Genomic DNA, 20,673 nt, shown 5'->3' on the forward strand with positions numbered 1-20,673 from the left:
ATCCAATTGAATCAAAGGATGTCAATTAGCCTATCGGAAGCTTCTAAAGCCATGACATCATTTTCTGGCATTTTTCAAGCTGGTTAAAGGCACAGTCAATTTAGTGTATGTAAATTTCTGACCCACTGGAATTGTGACACAGTCAATTATAAGTGAAATAATCGGTCTGTAAACAATTGTTGGAACAATGACTTGTGTCATGCACAAAGTAGATGTCCTAACCGACTTGCCAAAACTATAGTTTGTTAGCAAGCAATTTGTGGAGTGGGTGAAAAACAAGTTTAAATGACTCCCGACTTCAACTGTACAATCAGACTGCTAAGAAAACGCATGTTGACTAAGCAACAGGTACAGTGGCTTGCAAAAGTATTCACCCCCCTTGGAATTTTTCCTATTTTGTTGCCTTACAACTTGGAATTTAAATAGATTTTTTTAGGGGTTTGTATCATTGGATTCATACAACATGCATACCACTTTGAAGATGCAAAATATGTTTTATTGAGAAACAAACAAGAAATAAGACAAAAAAACAGAAAACGTGAGTGTTCATAACTATTCATCCCCCAAAGTCAATACTTTGTAGAGCCACCTTTTGAAGCAATTGCAGCTGCAAGTCTCTTGGGGATTGTCTCTTTAAGCTTGGCACATCTAGCCACTGGGATTTTTGCCCATTCTTAAAGGCAAAACTGCTCCAGCTCCTTCAAGTCAGATGGGTTCCACTGGTGTACAGCAATCTTTAAGTCATACCACAGATTCTCAGTTGGATTGAGGTCTGGGCTTTGATTAGGTCATTCCAAGACATTTAAATGTTTCCCCTTAAACCACTCAAGTGTTGCTTTAGCAGTATGCTTAGGTTCATTGTCCTGCTGGATGGTGAACCTCTGTCCCAGTGTCAAATCTCTGGAAGACTAAAACAGGTTTCCTTCAAGAATTTCCCTGTATTTAGCACCATCCATCATTCCTTCAATTTTGACCAGTTTCCCAGTCCCTGCCAATGCGAAATATCCCCACAGCATGATGCTGCCACCAACATGCTTCACTGTGTGGATGTTATTCTCAGGGTGATGAGAGGTATTGGGTTTGCGCAAGACAGTGTTTTCCTTGATGGCCAAAAAGCAACATTTTAGTCTCATCTGACCAGAGTACCTTCTACCATATGTTTGGGGAGTCTCCCACATGCCTTTTGGTGAACACCAAACGTGTTTGCTTAATTCTTTCTTTATTAAGCAATGGCTTTTTTTCTGGCCACTCTTCCGTAAAGCCCAGCTCTGTGGAGTGTACAGCTTAAAGTGGTACTATGGACAGATACTCCAATCTACGCTGTGGAGCTTTGCAGCCCATCTCTTGGCAGGTTTGTTGTGGTGCAATATTCTTTCAATTTTTTAATAATGGATTTAATGGCGCTCCGTGGGATGTTCAAAGTTTCGGATATATATAAAAAAAATCACAACCCTGATCTGTACTTCTCCACAACTTTGTCCCTGACCTGTTTGAAGAGCTCATTTATTTAACTAAATACATTACTTCTGAAGACAATTGGTTGCACCAGATCTTATTTAGGGGCTTCATAGCAAAGGGGGTGAATACATATGCACGCACCACTTTCTGTTTTTTATTTTTTTGAATTTTTTGAAACAAGTAATTTTTACTATTACTTTGGACTATGTTGTGTATGTCCATTACATGAAATCCAAATAAAAATAATTTAAATGACAGGTTGTAATGCAACAAAATAGGAAAAACGCCAAGGGGGTGAATACATTTGCAAGGCACTGTAGGTGTAGGAAAAGCAAAAATACTCTTTATCAACACATCCATCTCACGGGGGAAGAGCAGGAAATGAATTTGCTCACACTATAAAAGTTGTTTTCTCACGTGTGTTGTGATCAGTGGCATTTTAACATGTAAATCTTGGTGGGGAAAACTCCAAACTATTTTTTTTAAATACATGCCAGCAAAGTCACAACACAACACATTAATTGCACTTTAACGGTGACAAAAAGTGTTACTGTTACGGCCTACATAAAGCTGCCCAACAGCAGAGCTTTCTTTTCAGCACCATGAAGTGAATCCTTACCACTGCTACACCTGGCTATCAGCGAAGCTCAGTGCTTTCTGTGGTGGTGGGGCAGCCAGTAGAAAATACGTAGCGTTGGGGTTGGCAATGTTCTTTAGTTGCGCCGTGATTGGCTCAGTGTTCTGTCACCCAAGGGGCATGAATAATCGCGCTCTCCCCGTACATTTTGCGGCGACGTAGTGTCCTCATGAATGACAGAGCACTGAGCCAATCACAGCGCAACTAAAGAACATTTACCAACCCCAACACTACGTATTTACCACTGGCTGCCCCACCACAGAAAACACCGAGCTAGGCTGAAACACCTGCATTTTGGAGATGCCTTATTGAAGAAAGCAAAAAAGAAACCATGTTTGTATGCGGCTGTATTAACAACATTTTTTTTTTTTTGCACATTGTTTGCAAACTGATATGTGAGACATATTAATGCCAAAATAACATGCAAACAGGCATCAACAAAACATGTTTCGTTTTTATTTTAGGTAAACAGGTGGGGCTCAAAAGAGCATGACGAGTTGTCCCTGGTTGTGATGGGAACACGGGTGTGACATGAGAATAAAGGAAGTAAGAACAACATTACACTCCTGGCTACTTGTAATCGTTCAGTGTACAGGGCCTGACATTGACACATGATCGGGCACAGGAAGTTAATAATTAAAGCCCACTCAGCGTTTTCATTTCAGGCTGTCCTCTATGTTGACAGGAACAGAGCCGTGGGTATACATATACAGCATGGCTCTGGATGGGAACTGGCTGTAAACCTTAACTGATGCTGCACATGTGTCCATCTAGTGGTGGAATGACTACAGTACAAATATCCAAGACTTATCCGTGTTTGTGAAATTGTTCATTGATTGATCTGCTATTTAAGTATTAATCCTACCACCTGGTAGGTCAAATAAGATTAAGACTCATACTGAACAAAAATATAAACGCAACAGACATGAAGAAGGTGAAGAAGCCGGATGTGGAGGTCCTGGGCCGGCGTGGTTACACGTGGTCTGTGGTTGTGAGGCCGGTTGGACGTACTGCCAAATTCTCTAAAACGGCGTTGGAGGCTTATGGTGGAGAAATGAACATTCCATTCTCTGGTGGACTTTCCTGCAGTCTGCATGCAGATTGCACGTTCCCTCAAAACTTGAGACATTGTGCATTGAGTTGCATTGTGTTGTGTGACAAAACTGCACAATTTAAAGTGGTCATTTATTGTCCCCAGCACAAGGTGCACCTGTGTAATGATCATGCTGTTTAATCATCTTCTTGATATGCCTCACCTGTCAGGTGGGATGGATTATATTGGCAAAGGAGAAATGCTCACTCATAGGGATGTACTTAGAAATGTGTGCACAAAAGATGAAAAATACATTTTCTGTGCGTATAAAAATGTCTGGGATATTTTATTTCAGCTCGTGAAACATGGAACCAACACTTTACACAGTGGTAGAAAAAGTACCCAATTGTCATACTTGAGTAAAAGTAAAGATACCTTAATAGAAAGTAACTCAAGTAAAAGTGAGTCACTCAGAAAAATACTACTTGAGTGAAAGGATAAAAGTATTTGGTTTTAAATATACTTAAGTATCAAAAGTAAATGTATAAATAATTTCAAATTCCTTATATTAAGCAAACCAGATGACACCATAAAAAATATAAAAAATGTACGGATAGCAAGGGGCACACTCCAACACTCAGACATTATTTGCAAAAGATGCCTCTGTGTTTAGTGAGTCCAAAAGTTGTCAAAAATATAAATAGTAAAGTAAAGCACAGACACCCCAAAAAATGACCTAAGTAGTACTTTGAAATATTTTTTACTTACAGTTGAAGTCGGAAGTTTACATACGCTTTGGTTGGAGTCATTAGAACTCGTTTTAAAACCACTCCACAAATTTCTTGTTAACAAACTATAGTTTTGGCAAGTCGGTTAGGAAATCTACTTTGTGCATGACACATGTCATTTTTCCAACAATTGTTTACAGACCGATTATTTCACTCATATTTCACTGTATCACAATTCCACTGGGTCAGAAGTTTACATACACTAAGTTGACTGTGCCTTTAGACAGCTTGGAAAATTCCAGGAAATTATGTCATGGCTTTAGAAGCTTCTGATAGGCTAATTGACATCATTTGAGTCAATTGAAGGTGTACCTGTGGATGTATTTCAAGGCCTACTCAAACTCAGTGCCTCGTTGCTTGACATCATGGGAAAATCAAAAGAAATCAGCCAAGACCTCAGAAAATAAATTGTAGACCTCCACAAGTCTGGTTCATCCTTGGGAACAATTTCCAAACGCCTGAAGGTACCACGTTCATCTGTACAAACAATAGTATGCAAGTATAAACACCATGGGACCACGCAGCCGTCACACCGCTCAGGAAGGAGACGCGTTCTGTCTCCTAGAGATGAACTTACTTTTGGTGCGAAAACTGAAAATCAATCCCAGAACAACAGCAAAGGACCCTGTGAAGATGCTGGAGGAAACCGGAACAAAAGTATCTATATCCACAGTAAAACGAGTCCTATATCGACATAATCTGAAAGGCCGCTCAGCAAGGAAGAAGCCACTGCTCCAAAACCGCCATAAAAAGCCAGACTACGGTTTGCAACTGCACATGAGGACAAAGATCGGACTTTTTGGAGAAATGGCCTCTGGTCTGATGAAGGAAAAATAGAACTGTTTGGCCATAATGACCATCGTTATGTTTGGAGGAAAAAAGGGGAGGCTTGCAAGCCAAAGAACACCATCCCAACTGTGAAGCACGGGGGTGGCAGCATCATGTTGTAGGGGTGCTTTGCTGCAGGAGGGACAGGCGCACTTCACAAAAGAGATGGCTTCATGAGGGAGGAAAATTATGTGGATATATTGAAGCAACATCTGAAGACATCAGTCAGGAAGTTAAAGCTTGGTCGCTAATGGGTCTTCCAAATGGACCCCAAACATACTTCCAAAGTTGTGGCAAAATGGCTTAAGGACAATAAAGTCAAAGTATTGGAGTGGCCATCACAAAGCACTGACCTCAATCCTATAGAAAATGTGTTGGCAGAACTGAAAAAGCGTGTGCGAGCAAAGCCTACAAACCTGACTCAGTTACACCAGCTGTCAGGAGGAATGGGCCAAAATTCACCCAACTTATTGTGGGAAGCTTGTGGAAGGCTACCCGAAATGTTTGACCCAAGTTAAACAATTTAAAGGCAATACTACCAAATACTAATTGAGTGCATGTAAACTTCTGACCCACTGTCAATGTGATGAAAGAAATAAACGCAGAAATAAATCATTCTCTCTACTATTATTCTGACATTCTTAAAATAAAGTGGTGATCCTAACTGACCTAAAACAGGGGATTTTTACTCGGATTCAATGTCAGGAATTGTGAAAAACTGAGTTTAAATGTATTTGTCTAAGGTGTATGTAAACTTCCCACTTCAACTGTAAGTCCTTTACACCACTGACTTTACATGTTGCATTTACAGTTTTGTTCTGTGTATTACAACCAGGTATAAGTCAATAAAAAAACGACTGATTTAGAAGCTGAGTGGAATTGACCTCATCAAGCCATGCAGCAAATACATTTCACTGCTGTGTGATTCTGTTCACACACAAGCACTTCCTCAATTTGTATTGGTTTCAAGTAGGCCTAGCCTGTGTTTTACGAGAGCAAAAACAAACAGTTGAGTAAGAGTCTTTAGTACGAAACTCATCAAGGTATTCAGAAAGAATACTCTTCAAAATCCAATGGTAAATCTTACAGCCTGGATTTAAAGTATTCACATAAAAATACCAGGTATCCAACTAAGAATACAAATGTAATTATTATGTGAAGGAGGATTTGATATATTTAAAAATGGTCTCCTATGGGTCCAGGGGCCAATAACAATGGGAATACAACAGAATTAGTTGCAAAAATCGGACCGATAGGAGGCGGGTTTGAAATGTGTGAAAGCCTCCCTTTATTCAGTCTGTAAGAATAACAATCTGTAAAACAGCAACGAAATCTAAGGGCAGAAACGCGTTGGTTTTACGTTTAACATAAAATAAGCATTTGTATCATTGTACCGTTCTCTAAGAGTTGCTGAATTTCATTTTCATGGGTGAGATAATACAATGTATACGAAACGCAAATTTAACAACTTTGCAAATATATTTTTGCCATTCAATGTAATATCCAGGTTTATGTTTTTTGTTGTTGCCAGTAGTGCAACCAAATCTAAATTCCAGGTTGCACAGCAACATATTGGGAGTATGGGAGCCCACAGTACCAGCAGTGGACATAGGAGGGCAGTGATGCACGCTATTCATAGTATTTGTCAATGTAACTGATAGAGAAGAAGAGTTCATTCGGGAAGCTGTCTATTTTTACTAACGAGAATTGGACTGTCAAACGTTTCTGTCACAATATATATCAAGGTAACGTCAATTCTTGGCATGTTTTGATAAATAAATGTGCCAGTTTGTGGCTGAGGAGGCAACAAGCCTGACGATAGTTTAACAACCAGGTATCATACCAACATTGGCTAACTAGAGACAGTCAGTGTCGCTAGCTAGGTAAACTTGTCATTCTTCTGTAAATATTGATGGCAGAAATAATCCCATTCCTGAAAATAAATGGGGACGGTAGAATGAAAGTAAACTGGACATGTAGGTCTTCCTAATTCACATTGCTGAAGTTTAGTGTCTTTTACTGTAACAAAAGTATCTTAGCCATGTGGCTAGCTGACTGGGTTGGCTAGCACAGTATACTAGTATCTTTGTTTTTAGCTAGCTAGATAGATCCTTTATACTCCAGCTTGAAACTGTCTTTATGGTCGGTGTTGTTAAGAATGGACTACACGTCACGCAAGCGACGTATGTAATTTCCAATTCCTTCGAACGACTGTCTTGTCAATAGTAACGTAAAATAACCTTAGTGAGAGAGTTGAGATATTGGGTGGGTGCAGGCTTTTGCTCCAACCAAGCAGTGACCTGGTTATTTATTTTTTAATTTTTAATTTCACCTTTATTTAACCAGGTAGGCAAGTTGAGAACAAGTTCTCATTTACAATTGCGACCTGGACAAGATAAAGCAAAGCAGTTCGACAGATACAACGACACAGAGTTACACATGGAGTAAAACAAACATACAGTCAATAATACAGTATAAACAAGTCTATATACGATGTGAGCAAATGAGGTGAGAAGGGAGGTAAAGGCAAAAAAGGCCGTGGTGGCAAAGTAAATACAATATAGCAAGTAAAACACTGGAATGGTAGTTTTGCAATGGAAGAATGTGCAAAGTAGAAATAAAAATAATGGGGTGCAAAGGAGCAAAATAAATTAAATACAGTTGGGAAAGAGGTAGTTGTTTGGGCTAAATTATAGGTGGGCTATGTACAGGTGCAGTAATCTGTGAGCTGTTCTGACAGTTGGTGCTTAAAGCTAGTGAGGGAGATAAGTGTTTCCAGTTTCAGAGATTTTTGTAGTTCGTTCCAGTCATTGGCAGCAGAGAACTGGAAGGAGAGGCGGCCAAAGAAAGAATTGGTTTTGGGGGTGACTAGAGAGATATACCTGCTGGAGCGTGTGCTACAGGTGGGAGATGCTATGGTGACCAGCGAGCTGAGATAAGGGGGGACTTTACCTAGCAGGGTAGATGACATGGATCCAGTGGGTTTGGCGACGAGTATGAAGCGAGGGCCAGCCAACGAGAGCGTACAGGTCGCAATGGTGGGTAGTATATGGGGCTTTGGTGACAAAACAGATTGCACTGTGATAGACTGCATCCAATTTGTTGAGCAGGGTATTGGAGGCTATTTTGTAAATGACATCGCCAAAGTCGAGGATTGGTAGGATGGTCAGTTTTACAAGGGTATGTTTGGCAGCATGAGTGAAGGATGCTTTGTTGCGAAATAGGAAGCCAATTCTAGATTTAACTTTGGATTGGTCCGAATGCTTTTGAATCAAGTGTGCTACTAACTCTGTCAGTGATGTCACATCTTGACTGTGGTATATGTGGATGGAATTTAGCTAGATGTTGAGGAATTAAGATCATACTGTAGCCAGACTGGGACCCGAACCCCGGTCCAGCGACTGTCAAGCAAACCTTAACCAGCGACTGTCAAGCAAACCTTAACAGCTAAGCAAGGAGGTCAGAAAAATTGACGAGGTCTTTAGGTATTGGTTAAAGGTCGCTGCATTACCCCCTTCCTTCAGGAGAACGTGTCCCCACTCTTCTCTATACCAAGTCCCTCACATGTGTACACACCTCTCCGATGGCCATCCCACTTTGGACACCAATGTAGCAAATTCAGGGGGTCACCCCGACCAGGACTCTAATGCGGGTCCAGCGACTGTCAAGCCAATACCTTGACTGCTACGCCATGAGGTGCGAACCTGTTGACGAAGTTGCTAGGTATTAAAGGCCGCTACAATACGTTTCTGTCTGTTTCACTTGCTCCTCAGAGCCCATGAGAAGGAGATGAGTGTCCCAGACTACATGCAGTGTGCTGAGGACCATCAGACGGTCCTGGTGGTGGTCCAGCCTGTGGGCATCGTCCCTGAGGACCAGTTCTTCAGGATCTACAAACGCATTGCCTCTGTGGCCCAGGTCAGCGTCCATGTGAACTAGCTATAAGTCTGTCCTAAATTACACCCTGTTCCAGGGCCCGCTCTGGTCAAAAGTAGTGCACTATATAGGGTAGCATTTGGGACACACATAGGCCTATGTGTTATTATTTATTGAAATATGTAACCCCCGGCAAACTTATTTGTTTTTTATGTAAATGTTTTATTGTTGGATGCTGATTATCAAATGATCCCTATTTTGTTGTGTGTTTTGCCTTTTCGTGCCATTGAAACAAAGGTGTCCATCCGGGACTCCCAGCGGAACCTCTATATCCGTTACCGCCACCACTACCTCCCGGAGAACAACGAGTGGGGAGACTTCCAGACACACCGCAAGGTTTGTGGCTTTTATTGTTCCTATTTTTCTGCCGTCTTTGGGTTTCAGAAATGCGCTTAGTTTTTTTCTGTGTCCTGCACAGCAGCCTTTCGCAAACCTTTCCTTGGGGATCCGCAGCTGTTCCATGTATTTGAACTATTTCAGAGTTCGCACACCTGATTCAACTAATCAACAAGCACTTGACTACATGAATTACAGTAGTTGTGTTAGTTTAGAGCTACAACAAAACGGTGAAATGTCTGGAGGTCCCAGAGGAAAGTTTTAAGAATCTCTGCTCTACAGTATCTGTGTCTTTTTGTCCTGTGCAAGAATTTCCTCTCAGGAATAATAAAGACCTGTCTGTTTAGGTGGTGGGCCTCATCTCCGTGACGACCTGTGGTTCGGCTAAAGAGTGGCCCCAGACGTTGGACCGTTTCCACAGCCAGAAGGAGGTGTTCGGAGCCACACTGTACGACTCACGGCTCCTGGTGTTCGGGCTGCAGGGGGAGATAGCAGAGCAGCAGAGGACGGATGTGGCCTTCTACTCTAGCTATGAGGACTGTCCCAATGTGGAGAAAAGGGTGGAGGACTTTGTGGAGTCCATCTTCATTGTGCTGGAGTCCAAGAGGCTGGATAGAGCCACGGACAAGTCTGGGGATAAGATACCACTGCTCTGTGTTCCCTTTGAGAAGAAAGACTTTGTGGGGCTGGACACTGATAGCAGGTGAGTTGTCTTTTCTTCTGCACTCTATTTGGCTTTTAAGAGGTTTGGAATCATCCACATTTTTTGCTGCCTATGTAATATTTCAGCTGTTGAATGGATTTGGAACCAACAAGATAATTGGTTATTAAACACTTTCTATGTGCCTGTACTGTGACTGCAGAATGTATAAACAGAGTATTAGTTTTACAGTTGATAAAATGCCTGAATACTATATTTGACAAGTGTAGCCTAACATGCTGACCACACCGCTCGCGTTACGTGCGCGAGCGTGGCAAAATAAATGTACACACACATGTTATTCAATCATTGGGCCCACAGAACTTGGTTCTATTTGTGACGCTTGACATGCTGCAAGTCCCGCCTCTCGTCTTCTCATTGGTTTTTAGGGGCATACACCAACGTAGGTAATTAAAATATGAAATGATGTCCACACAACAGCCCAGTTGGTGGCGGTAATGCACCTTAAAGTTGGTTGCCAACCTCTATATAAAGTCTGAAGAAGAAGCCTGAAGGAGGAGAGATTAATAGAAACTAACTCGGTGTACCCCTTTATCTGTGGATTAATTGTCGGAGTATAGGACCTTGTGCATTTAATGTAAAATAACAACCCAATGTTTATATCCCAGGACAAATTAGCTATCAACAGCAAGCTAGCTAGCTAAATTGCCATAAGTGTTTAATGCTTTTTGACCTGTCCCCAAATGAATATAGTTGGTTCAGAGTTAATTTTGACATTTCAACCTGCTGTGTCCTGATCACGTCTGGAAGGACAAAGTGAATAAGCGGACGATGGCGCATGCGCTGTCCTCCGCATGTAATGCTTGTTAGATGGTTGTTTCATGATTGTTACAAGGTGATGGTAATTACACTAACAACATTATTGTGCTAATGTTTGTTATGTGGTGTTGGAAAAATCCTGACCTCAGTGTTTCTGATGTCCATTGTCAAGATAGCGTTGTCATTACATTAATGTTGCTAAGGACAACAGTCTGAACCTTGCGTGTTTATTTCCTTGTTTATTTTTGTTTAAAAAAAAAAGTTGCTTCTTTCCTTTTTTTCTTTGTGTATCTTGGTTACTTTATTTGTCTTTCTCATTTTCTTTCCTTTCATACTGTCCTGTGAGTTTATTGTTGGGTGTGAAAAGGTGAGACGCTGTTAGACAAATCGCTTTAGTTATTAAGTCCATCCCAGTTCCATCAGCTTAAGCCCCGGCCCTAAAGGAGACACTGCCCAGGCCCTACCTCAGTGTTCTTGTGCATGGGTTCATAGCTTAGATCCAAACTCATCGCTCCGCTCAACTCTGTATGAAATAGAACCATAAGAGTTCAGAGGGAGCTGATAGTTTGGACGTGCAGAATACATGACACTATCGGTGACTGAGGCTTGTGAAGGTTTGTCCAGCCTTTCAGGAACTTGATGATTGGGAAGGTTGTGTCACGTGACCCGAGCATGACTGGGTGAATAAGGTCTACTCTGATTCTTCACACATTCTATAACATGGATCTCACGTCTTCTTCTATATTCTGCTGCTACTACACTTTAACATGGATCTCGTATATCCGTGATTCATGGAGGGATGCTTCAACTTTCGCTAGTATTATTATTGCACCTACTTATTGAAGCATGACTTTCAATATGGTGTCAACGTCCTTCTCAGCAGACCATACAAAATGTATTGTCATCATTTAATTTCACAAACTAAGCTAACAAATGGTTACAGGCCTACTTTTATTCAACTGAAAAGTTTGGGCCCAACTCATTATACTGAATTAGAACAGTATGAGCTATTGTACCATTAATTCACTAATAGTATGGAAATCAACCCCATTTAGCCCCATTGACACAGCATCATGCTCTCTAGGTTAAACAATGTTAGGTGGGTTTGACCCTTGACCTTCCCAGTATCTCAGGCTCCAGTAAAGAGTTAGACAGAGGTCTTGCACTCGTATTAAACTGGCCCCTGTTTTTCTTTTGTTAGAATGACAAACTGTGGTGATGTCTGCCCCCTCTTCAATCCTTGTGTGTTTAATGTGCAAGACTTCAGGATCAGGGTGGTTCTGGTTATTTCTCTCTATTGGGTTCTCCCCTCCCAAAACCCTGTCTCCCTTGCTTGTGCTGTCCCACCCCACACGCACCCCCTGTAACTGATGAGATTCATTCAACAGCGAGTCTCCTCTGCTAGCACCCAATGGTACCTGGGTAAGAAAATACATTATGCTAAAATGAAGACTTATGTTTGGGAGACCGTACGAATGAGAGAAGACAACGAAAGAGGGTTTTTGTAAAAATGACTTAAAAAGTAAACCCTACTTGGATAATTGTTCGCTGTAACGTGGACAAAGTTGTATTGTCTATGGATATCTCTACGACATCTGACACAGTAGTTGATGTTTCCCTCCTCCTCATTTAGGCACTATAAGAAGCGTTGCCAGGGCCGTATGAGGAAGCACGTTGGGGACCTGTGTTTGCAGGCAGGCATGTTGCAGGATGCCCTGGTCCACTATCACATGGCTGTGGAGCTGCTCCGCTCCGTCAATGACTTCCTGTGGCTGGGGGGTAAGACATGGCTCCTCCTCTTCCTGCTCTTTTCTCAGATCCCAAAAAGCAGGGTTGGAGACTCTGCAGGTTTTTGCTCTGACTCTTCTATAACACACCAGGTTCTGTTAATCACCTGCTCACCATAACCTTGAACCAGATGAGGATCGGAGTCAGGTGTGCTACAACAGGGTAGTAGCAAAAACCTGCCAAGCCCAGTAGTTCTCCAGGAGGACGGTTCGCCACCCTTGCCGTACATACAGAATGCCCTTTAGAAATACTTGTTATGATACTCTGTTTCATTGACACATCTCCCTTGTGTTTTGGTTCTCCAGCTGCGTTAGAGGGCCTGTGTTCAGCCTCTGTTATCTTCCACTACCCTGGAGGAACAGCAGGGAAGGCTTCTGGACGCAAACCCAGCCTGGCACAGGGCCAGGGACAGGCAGCCGACGCAGGGAAGAGACACCGGCCAGGTAAGCAGCACTCCCCTCTCTGTGTGTGAGGTTGGGGGTGGTCTTCTCTGTGGGGATGTTTGTGATGGGGCCTGAGGTGTACAAGCAGTGAAGGGGTAAAATGTGTGTTTTGTTGAACCTTTTGTTTGGCCAAGCCAAGGAGGAACCGGGTCCGGGGGGGGGCAGACCCGGTGTTATTATTGAAAGGGATGGTCGCTGCATGCCTTAGGTTTGAAGTTTCTTATAAAATGAAGAGTGTGGAGATGTTTCAGGAGGTGTGGTGGCTCAGGGGGCTGTCTGTACGGTTGGAGAGGGGGGGTTGGACGTACGGTTGTAATGTGGTTCTGGAGGGTGGATTGTGGATTGTGTTGTTGTGGTGGCATGCAATGTGTTTTTAATCTGGAGGCGGGGGGAGGGGGGCTCATTTAATTAAGACAAAAAGTTGTGGAAGATGTCCGGAGGTTTCTGAATGAGCTGTGATTTTATGACCGTTGGAAGGAAGAGATCTGTGTGGCCCAAGCAACTGCAGCTACTATGGCAACCCAAGCTTTGCTTTTCTCAGCCCAGCTGCTTCTGTTCTGTGCCCTGGACAACATTACCTGAGACATCCGGTGGCCCCCACATCCTAACCCATTTGTTCTGAACCTTATTTACTATCATATTTCCATTCACCCATATCTTTACTTAATATGATTAACTAGTCACTTACTTTAACCCTTAAATAACAACACATATTTAGCTTTTACTTGTACAAGTAATTAGCATTAGCCTACTATAGCGCAGGGAGATTTGGGAAAGTCTCAAGGAACCGGCTAAAAAGTGGCTTGTTTGGGGACTAACATTGCTTTCAATAACTAACTGCACTGTGTGAACCTTCATTCTCTCTCTGTGTGTCTGTCTGTTACCGTAGGGGCACAGGAGGTACTCATTGACCCAGGTATGGTATGACACTAACCGGCCAGCACTGCGTAGCTCTACTTCTACCTAGACATCTCACCTGTGTGTGTTTTCCTGCTGTCTGTCTGTGTGTTTGCTTTCATTCAACGTCCCATGCTTATTGTGACGACAACTTCACTAGCTTGTTCTCAGATCTGTTAGCGGTGTCTCTCCGACTAAGGCCAGACAATACAAACAGATCTGGGACCAGGCTAACAACCCATTGCACTACATCTGATTCCAACTTTGATTGTTTCCACCACTGGTAAATCAAAACGGATGTTTTTTTTTCCCCTCTTAAGGCAGGGATTGTATTCCTGTTATTCTTGTCAATGTTGTTTGGCGTTCATGCTTGATCACGCCATTGACCTCTTCTTCTAATCAATGAATAATAACCATTTTAAAATCATGTTCAAGGACATTATATCCAACACTATGTAGAACAAGAACCACGTAACGTCCTATTAGATTTCAAAAGGAAGTGATTGAGTCATTTGGATTGATCTATTATTTCAAAGAAATGTAGACATGCACCAGGAGGTGGCGATGTTGCTATTGAAATCCCAACACTGCTGATTGAGGCATCCAAACTATTTTTATTTAATTTTATTGAACCCTTATTTTACCAGGTAAATTGACTGAGAACACATTCTCATTTACAGCATTGACCTGGGGAGTAGTTACAGGGGAGAGGAGAGGGGATGAATGAGACAATTGTAAACTGGGGATTATTAGGTGACCGTGATGGTTTGATGGCCAGATTGGGAATTTAGTCAGGACACTGGGGTTAACACCCCTACTCTTACGATAAGTGCCATGGGCTCTTTTAGTGACCACAGAGGGTCAGGACACCCGTTTAACGTCCCATCGAAGACCGCACCCTACACAGAGCAATGTCCCCAATCACTGCCCTGGGGGATTGGGGTATTCTGGCCCTCCAACACCATTTCCAGTGGCATCTGGTCTCCCATCCAGGACCAACCCTGCTTAGCTTTAGAAGCAAGCCAGCAGTGGGATGCAGGGTGGTATGCTGCTGGCGAGTTTGAGTGCATTTCCTGTAGCCTCAAGTTCAAATGTAGAAGTGTTCGGTGTGAGACATTTCGGGCCAACCTATCAGTAAGAAATAGTGCAGAAAGCTCTTATGTTTCCTTTTTTAGGAACTATTGTCGGTTTTACTTAACCATTCAACCCAAGGGCTCTGTGTAAAGTGTTGTAGCTCCGACTGTAACAAGTTGTCTAACACTTACTATATCAAAAATATAATATATGCCCTACAGCAGACGCTTCTATCCAAAGCAGCTTAGTCATGCATCCGTACATGTTTTACGATGGGGTGGTCCTGGGAATCGAGCCCACTTTCCTGGCGTTGCAAAGCGCGTCGCTCGACCAACTGAGCTACAGAGAAGTATTTAGCAGGAGCTTTGATCCGAAACAGCTTACAGGACAGTGAGCTCATACATTTATAGTACCTGCATGTGTTCCCAGTCTTGTGATTCACATGTACCGCTGTGTCATAGTGACATTGCCGCGACGCCGTTGCTACGGAGCCAGCTAGAGCCGTTGCTAGGCAATGTTCTATCAATACTACATTTGTATTCAAATCAGATCGGTAGAGGAGAGATTCTCCTTGCACATATTCATTTTTGAACCATTTCAATTGAAACATTCCAAGCTACTGAGCACATGAAGTCAGCGTCATTTTGATCACATAACCGCACAGTGACCCTCAAAGGCCTTTTATTTAGAGATAGATTGTTGTGTACAATGCATGGCAATCATGGCGTGTTGTCTTTATTTTGGCGTCTGAAACTCCTGTTCGAGGCTGCGTTAAATGTGTATGCTCAGATAGGCTATACACAGTTTACCAGTGAGTATGTCATTGTTGATTGTTGTGACTTTGGCCATATGCATCACAGGAGGTTGGTGGCACCCTAATTGGGGAGGATGCGCTCGTGGTAATGGCCGGAGTGGAATCAGTGGAATGGTATCAAACGCATGGTTTCCATGGTTTCCATCTGTTTGATGCCATTCCATTTGCTCCGTTCTGGCCTCCCCTCAGCAGCCTCCACTGATATGCTGATATGGATGTGAAGAACCAAGTGGTGGATGGGTCTGAACATTGACAATCATCCCGGTCATTAATGTCATTTTTCCTTGTCTCTCGTGCCTCCTCTCTCGCGCTCTCTCTCCCCCGTCCCTCCAGGTGCCCTCACAGCCAATGGGATCAGTGCAGACACCAGCAGTGAGATCGGTCGGGCCAAGAACTGCCTGGGCCCTGAGGACATCATAGAGAAATACAAGGAGGCCATCTCCTACTATGGCAAGGTATTGGAACAAGAATCATTCAAAAGCAATATGTACAGCTATCTGTTTTTCAGGTGCAGGGTACAAAAAGTATCCATCACAGGAAAGAAGCAGACACCCGCGCTCTGAATGCTCCTACATACTTTATTACATACGATGTTTCAGCAACGTTCAGTGTTTGCACTTTGAAGAGCAATGCTCTTTGCAGACTGTTCCATTATCCACAATCCAGTTTGCAGTTCTCAATATCTCCACCAGGGGACAGTAGCGCACTAGGTATCAGTGATGGTTGGGCGTCTTACTGTAAACAAACTACATGCTGACTACAGGAGAAACCGTCTGAGTGCACTCAGAGAGTCAACGGTGGAAGGCTTAGCTAGAATGACGTCAGTGTCTGTTACTAATAGCCAAATGGAAGTGTGGGGTCATCTCAAATGCCCTATAACGCTATCAGTTGCAATTTAAAAAATAAAAGACATTAGTTAATTGCATTGTTGATCTATTGATAACTATACTTACTGGTATAGCACAGGTATGTGTTAACAAACAAACCTTAAAGCTTGTGGGTAAAAACACAGAGGTGTAACATCCCAGCAGTATACCACCTCCCACTGCTGGCTTGCCTCTGAAGCTAAACAGGGTTGGTCAATGGATGGGAGACCAGATGCTGCTGGAAGTAGTGTTGGAGGAGGCACTCTTTCCTCTAGTCAAATATTTTCTCCTCCCCTTTGCCCCAGCGCAGTGATTGGAGACATTGCCCTGTGTTAGTTGCCATCTTTCAGATGGGACAGTAGGGTAGCCTAGTGGTTAGAGCGTTGGACTAGTAACCGGAAGGTTGCAAGTTCAAACCCCCAAGCTGACAAGGTACAAGAACTGTTCCTAGGCCGTCATTGAAAATACGAATTTGTTATTAACTGACTTGCCTAGTTAAATAAGGTTAAAAAAAACAGGTGTACTGTGCCCCGGTGTACTGGCTAAATTCGCAATCTGTCCCTCATACCATCACGGTCACCTAATCATCCCCAGCTTACAATTGGCTCATTCACCCCCCCCCCCCTCCTCTAACTATTCCCCAGGTAACTATTCCCCAGATTGTTGCTGTAAATGAGAATGTGTTCTTAGTCAACTTCCCTGGTAAAATAAGGGTAAAATGAATTACTACAAAATAATATCCCAGTAGGCCTTCTGAAACTCTTTATCTACACTATTATAATTGGCTTCTTGCTCTGACCTCCCTTGGCCCTTATACCTGTAACTAGTTCACTCCAAATTAAATTACAGTATCTCAACACGACAGGGCCGTTCAAATATGAATTGCAGTTTAGTAAGGAGACAATGGGGATAGGAGTGGGTGGGGTGTGTGAGAGAGCACTGTTGTACCTCCACTCAGGTTCTACTTCATTAGAACTGCTACTTGGGGAGAACCCGGGACTCCCCTGAAAGAACCATGTGGCACGAAGTAATAATGAACGACCGAGGTGCCGTATCACCACATGAACTAGAATCAGTCATCTGATAATGATGTCTGGAGCACAGAGAGAGATAGAGACATGGTGGAATACATCGGTTCAGATTATTACGCCGGGTGGGAAAAGTCAATGTAGTCCTCATTGGTTTCTTACGTTTTCCTTATGCTGAGCCTGGGCCTTGTCTGTTCTTATTGCCCTCTTGCGTTCTCTCTCTTTATCCCTGTCTCTCCCTCTCCTTCCATTCTTCCCCCAGTATAAGAATGCAGGCGTGATAGAGCTGGAGGCATGTGTGAAGGCAGTCAGGGTGCTAGCCATTCAGAAGAGGGCCATGGAGGCCTCAGAGTTCCTCCAGAATGCTGTCTACATCAACCTGGGACAGGTAAGACCTCACCTGACCTGTAGATGTACCTCTCTGTGGGTGAACCATCATCCTGGTCTCGCACACATTCTGCTAGTTAGGGACCAGAGTTTTGCCTAGTCAAGCCCCATGCTTAGATCTCGTATTCAGGACAAACCCTGGTCCCTAGTTGTAGTCTATAACCAGGGCCCAGAGTTTTACCTAGTCAGATCATATCCAGGAAAGACTCCTGGCCGTATGGGCCACCAGAGGTCCCACGGAGACTGTTGACACCAGAGGTCCCACGGAGACTGTTGACACCAGAGGTCCCACGGAGACTGTTGACACCAGAGGTCCCACGGAGACTGTTGACACCAGAGGTCCCACGGAGACTGTTGACACCAGAGGTCCCACGGAGACTGTTGACACCAGAGGTCCCACGGAGACTGTTGACACCAGAGGTCCCACGGAGACTGTTGACACCAGAGGTCCCACGGAGACTGTTGACACCAGAGGTCCCACGGAGACTGTTGACACCAGAGGTCCCACGGAGACTGTTGACACCAGAGGTCCCACGGAGACTGTTGACACCAGAGGTCCCACGGAGACTGTTGACACCAGAGGTCCCACGGAGACTGTTGACACCAGAGGTCCCACGGAGACTGTTGACACCAGAGGTCCCACGGAGACTGTTGACACCAGAGGTCCCACGGAGACTGTTGACACCAGAGGTCCCACGGAGACTGTTGACACCAGAGGTCCCACGGAGACTGTTGACACCAGAGGTCCCACGGAGACTGTTGACACCAGAGGTCCCACGGAGACTGTTGACACCAGAGGTCCCACGGAGACTGTTGACACCAGAGGTCCCACGGAGACTGTTGACACCAGAGGTCCCACGGAGACTGTTGACACCAGAGGTCCCACGGAGACTGTTGACACCAGAGGTCCCACGGAGACTGTTGACACCAGAGGTCCCACGGAGACTGTTGACACCAGAGGTCCCACGGAGACTGTTGACACCAGAGGTCCCACGGAGACTGTTGACACCAGAGGTCCCACGGAGACTGTTGACACCAGAGGTCCCACGGAGACTGTTGACACCAGAGGTCCCACGGAGACTGTTGACACCTAGGCTTCATGCTCTGGCTCCAGGTCCTGTAGTCAGGCACCTGTTTCTGCTGCTTTCCTGTGTGATGATCACCAGAGGATCTGCCTGCCGACAGCCCGGTCCCATAATACAGCTCTTCTGACAGGTAGCTGAGGCCATCCTGCAAGGAACTGAAACCCTGATCAATTCATGATCTGCTCTGTAGGAGGGAAATCTCACTTGAGGCTTGGCCAGTTCTGCCTGTGTGCAGGGACTGTGTGCAGGGACTGTGTGCAGGGACTGATGACTGTGTGCAGTGACTGTGTGCAGTGACTGTGTGCAGTGACTGTGTGCAGTGACTGTGTGCAGTGACTGTGTGCAGTGACTGTGTGCAGTGACTGTGTGCAGTGACTGTGTGCAGTGACTGTGTGCAGTGACTGTGTGCAGTGACTGTGTGCAGTGACTGTGTGCAGTGACTGTGATCGTTCTCAGTGATCCTTTCCATAGATTTGTTTAATATATATATTTTCCATAGATTTGTTTAATATATATATTTTATATATATATATATATATATATATATATATAGCTTTTTTCAGATTTATTTGGAAATAAGCTGTACAACTTTTTGTTATCGTCAAGGATTTTAGAATAATATTATATACCATTTAGCAGATGCTAAATGTAACAGTTCATATAAGGAAATCAGTCAATTGAAATACATTTCGCATGACTGGGCCGGGGCGCAGCCATGGGTGGGCCCGGGAGGGCTTAGGCCCACCCTCTTGGGAGCCAGGCCCTCCCACTGGGCAGCCAGGCCCAGCCAATCAGAATGAGTTTTTACCCACAAAAGAGCTTTATTAGCTTTATTACAGACAAAAATACTGCTTAGTTTCATCAACTGTCTGGGTGGCTGGTCTCAGACGATCCCACAGGTGAAGATGACGGATGTGGAGGTCCTGGGCTGGTGTGGTTACACGTGGCCTGCTGTTGTGAGGACGGTTGGACGTACTGCCAAATTCTCTAAAACAACATTGGAGGTGGTAGAGAAATAAACATTGAATTCTCTGGCAAAAATTCTGGTGGACTTTCCTGCCAATTTCACGCTTCCTCAAAACTTCTGGCATTGTGTTGTGTGACAAAACGACACATTTTAGTGGCCTTTTATTGTCCCCAGCACAAGGTGCACCTGTGTAATGACCATGCTGTTTAATCAACTTTATGATATGACACACCAGTCTGGTGGATGGATTATTTTGGCAAAGGACATGCTCACTAACAGGGATGTAAAGAAATTTGTGCACAAAATCTTAGCCAAATCAGCTTTTTGTGCATATGGCACATTTCTGGGATCTTTTATTTCAGCTCATGAAACATGGGACCAACACTTTACATGTTGCGTTTATATTGTTGTTCATTATAAATCCTCGACGATAACACTGTAAGTCTGACTTAGTCATGTGTGCATACATTTTACATGCAGTCTGTGGTTTAAATAGTTTTTCAATAATCTACTAGAGCCAACCAATCAATGATCTCTCCTGTCTTCTCAGCTGTCAGAGGAAGAGAAGATCCAGCGGTACAGCATCCTCTCTGAGCTCTACCACCTGATTGGTTTCCACCGTAAGTCAGCCTTCTTCAAGCGGGTAGCAGCCATGCAGTGTGTGGCCCCCACCATCCCAGAGCCTGGCTGGAGGGCCTGCTACAAGCTGCTGCTGGAGACCCTGCCTGGATACAGCCTCTCCCTCGACCCCAAAGACTTCAGCAAAGGTACCCGATTGGATATGCCTCTCCTCTGTCTCAAAGTGTCCTATACACACACTGGTGAGGG

The 20,673-nt window shown here is 43.9% G+C and overlaps 1 protein-coding gene across 2 annotated transcripts in view; it reads left to right on the forward strand.

Moving 5' to 3' along the window:
- The first annotated feature begins 6,377 nt into the window (after positions 1-6,377).
- The window catches only part of LOC112264633 (trafficking protein particle complex subunit 9-like), a 322,924-nt gene continuing 308,628 nt past the window's right edge, over positions 6,378-20,673 (forward strand). The window contains exons 1-10 of one of the 2 annotated variants that reach the window (XM_024441368.2): positions 6,378-6,489; positions 8,518-8,662; positions 8,918-9,016; positions 9,364-9,719; positions 12,130-12,275; positions 12,590-12,727; positions 13,617-13,643; positions 15,846-15,967; positions 17,669-17,794; positions 20,396-20,612. In XM_024441368.2, the coding sequence (XP_024297136.2) occupies positions 8,534-8,662; positions 8,918-9,016; positions 9,364-9,719; positions 12,130-12,275; positions 12,590-12,727; positions 13,617-13,643; positions 15,846-15,967; positions 17,669-17,794; positions 20,396-20,612 (1,360 nt within the window). In that variant the 5' untranslated portion in view covers positions 6,378-6,489; positions 8,518-8,533. The remainder of the gene's footprint in view (positions 6,490-8,517; positions 8,663-8,917; positions 9,017-9,363; positions 9,720-12,129; positions 12,276-12,589; positions 12,728-13,616; positions 13,644-15,845; positions 15,968-17,668; positions 17,795-20,395; positions 20,613-20,673) is intronic. The other variant, XM_042295499.1, reaches the window with a different exon arrangement.

This window comes from Oncorhynchus tshawytscha, linkage group LG13, assembly GCF_018296145.1.
Source record: "Oncorhynchus tshawytscha isolate Ot180627B linkage group LG13, Otsh_v2.0, whole genome shotgun sequence".
In the NCBI taxonomy this organism is placed as follows: Eukaryota; Metazoa; Chordata; class Actinopteri; order Salmoniformes; family Salmonidae; genus Oncorhynchus; species Oncorhynchus tshawytscha.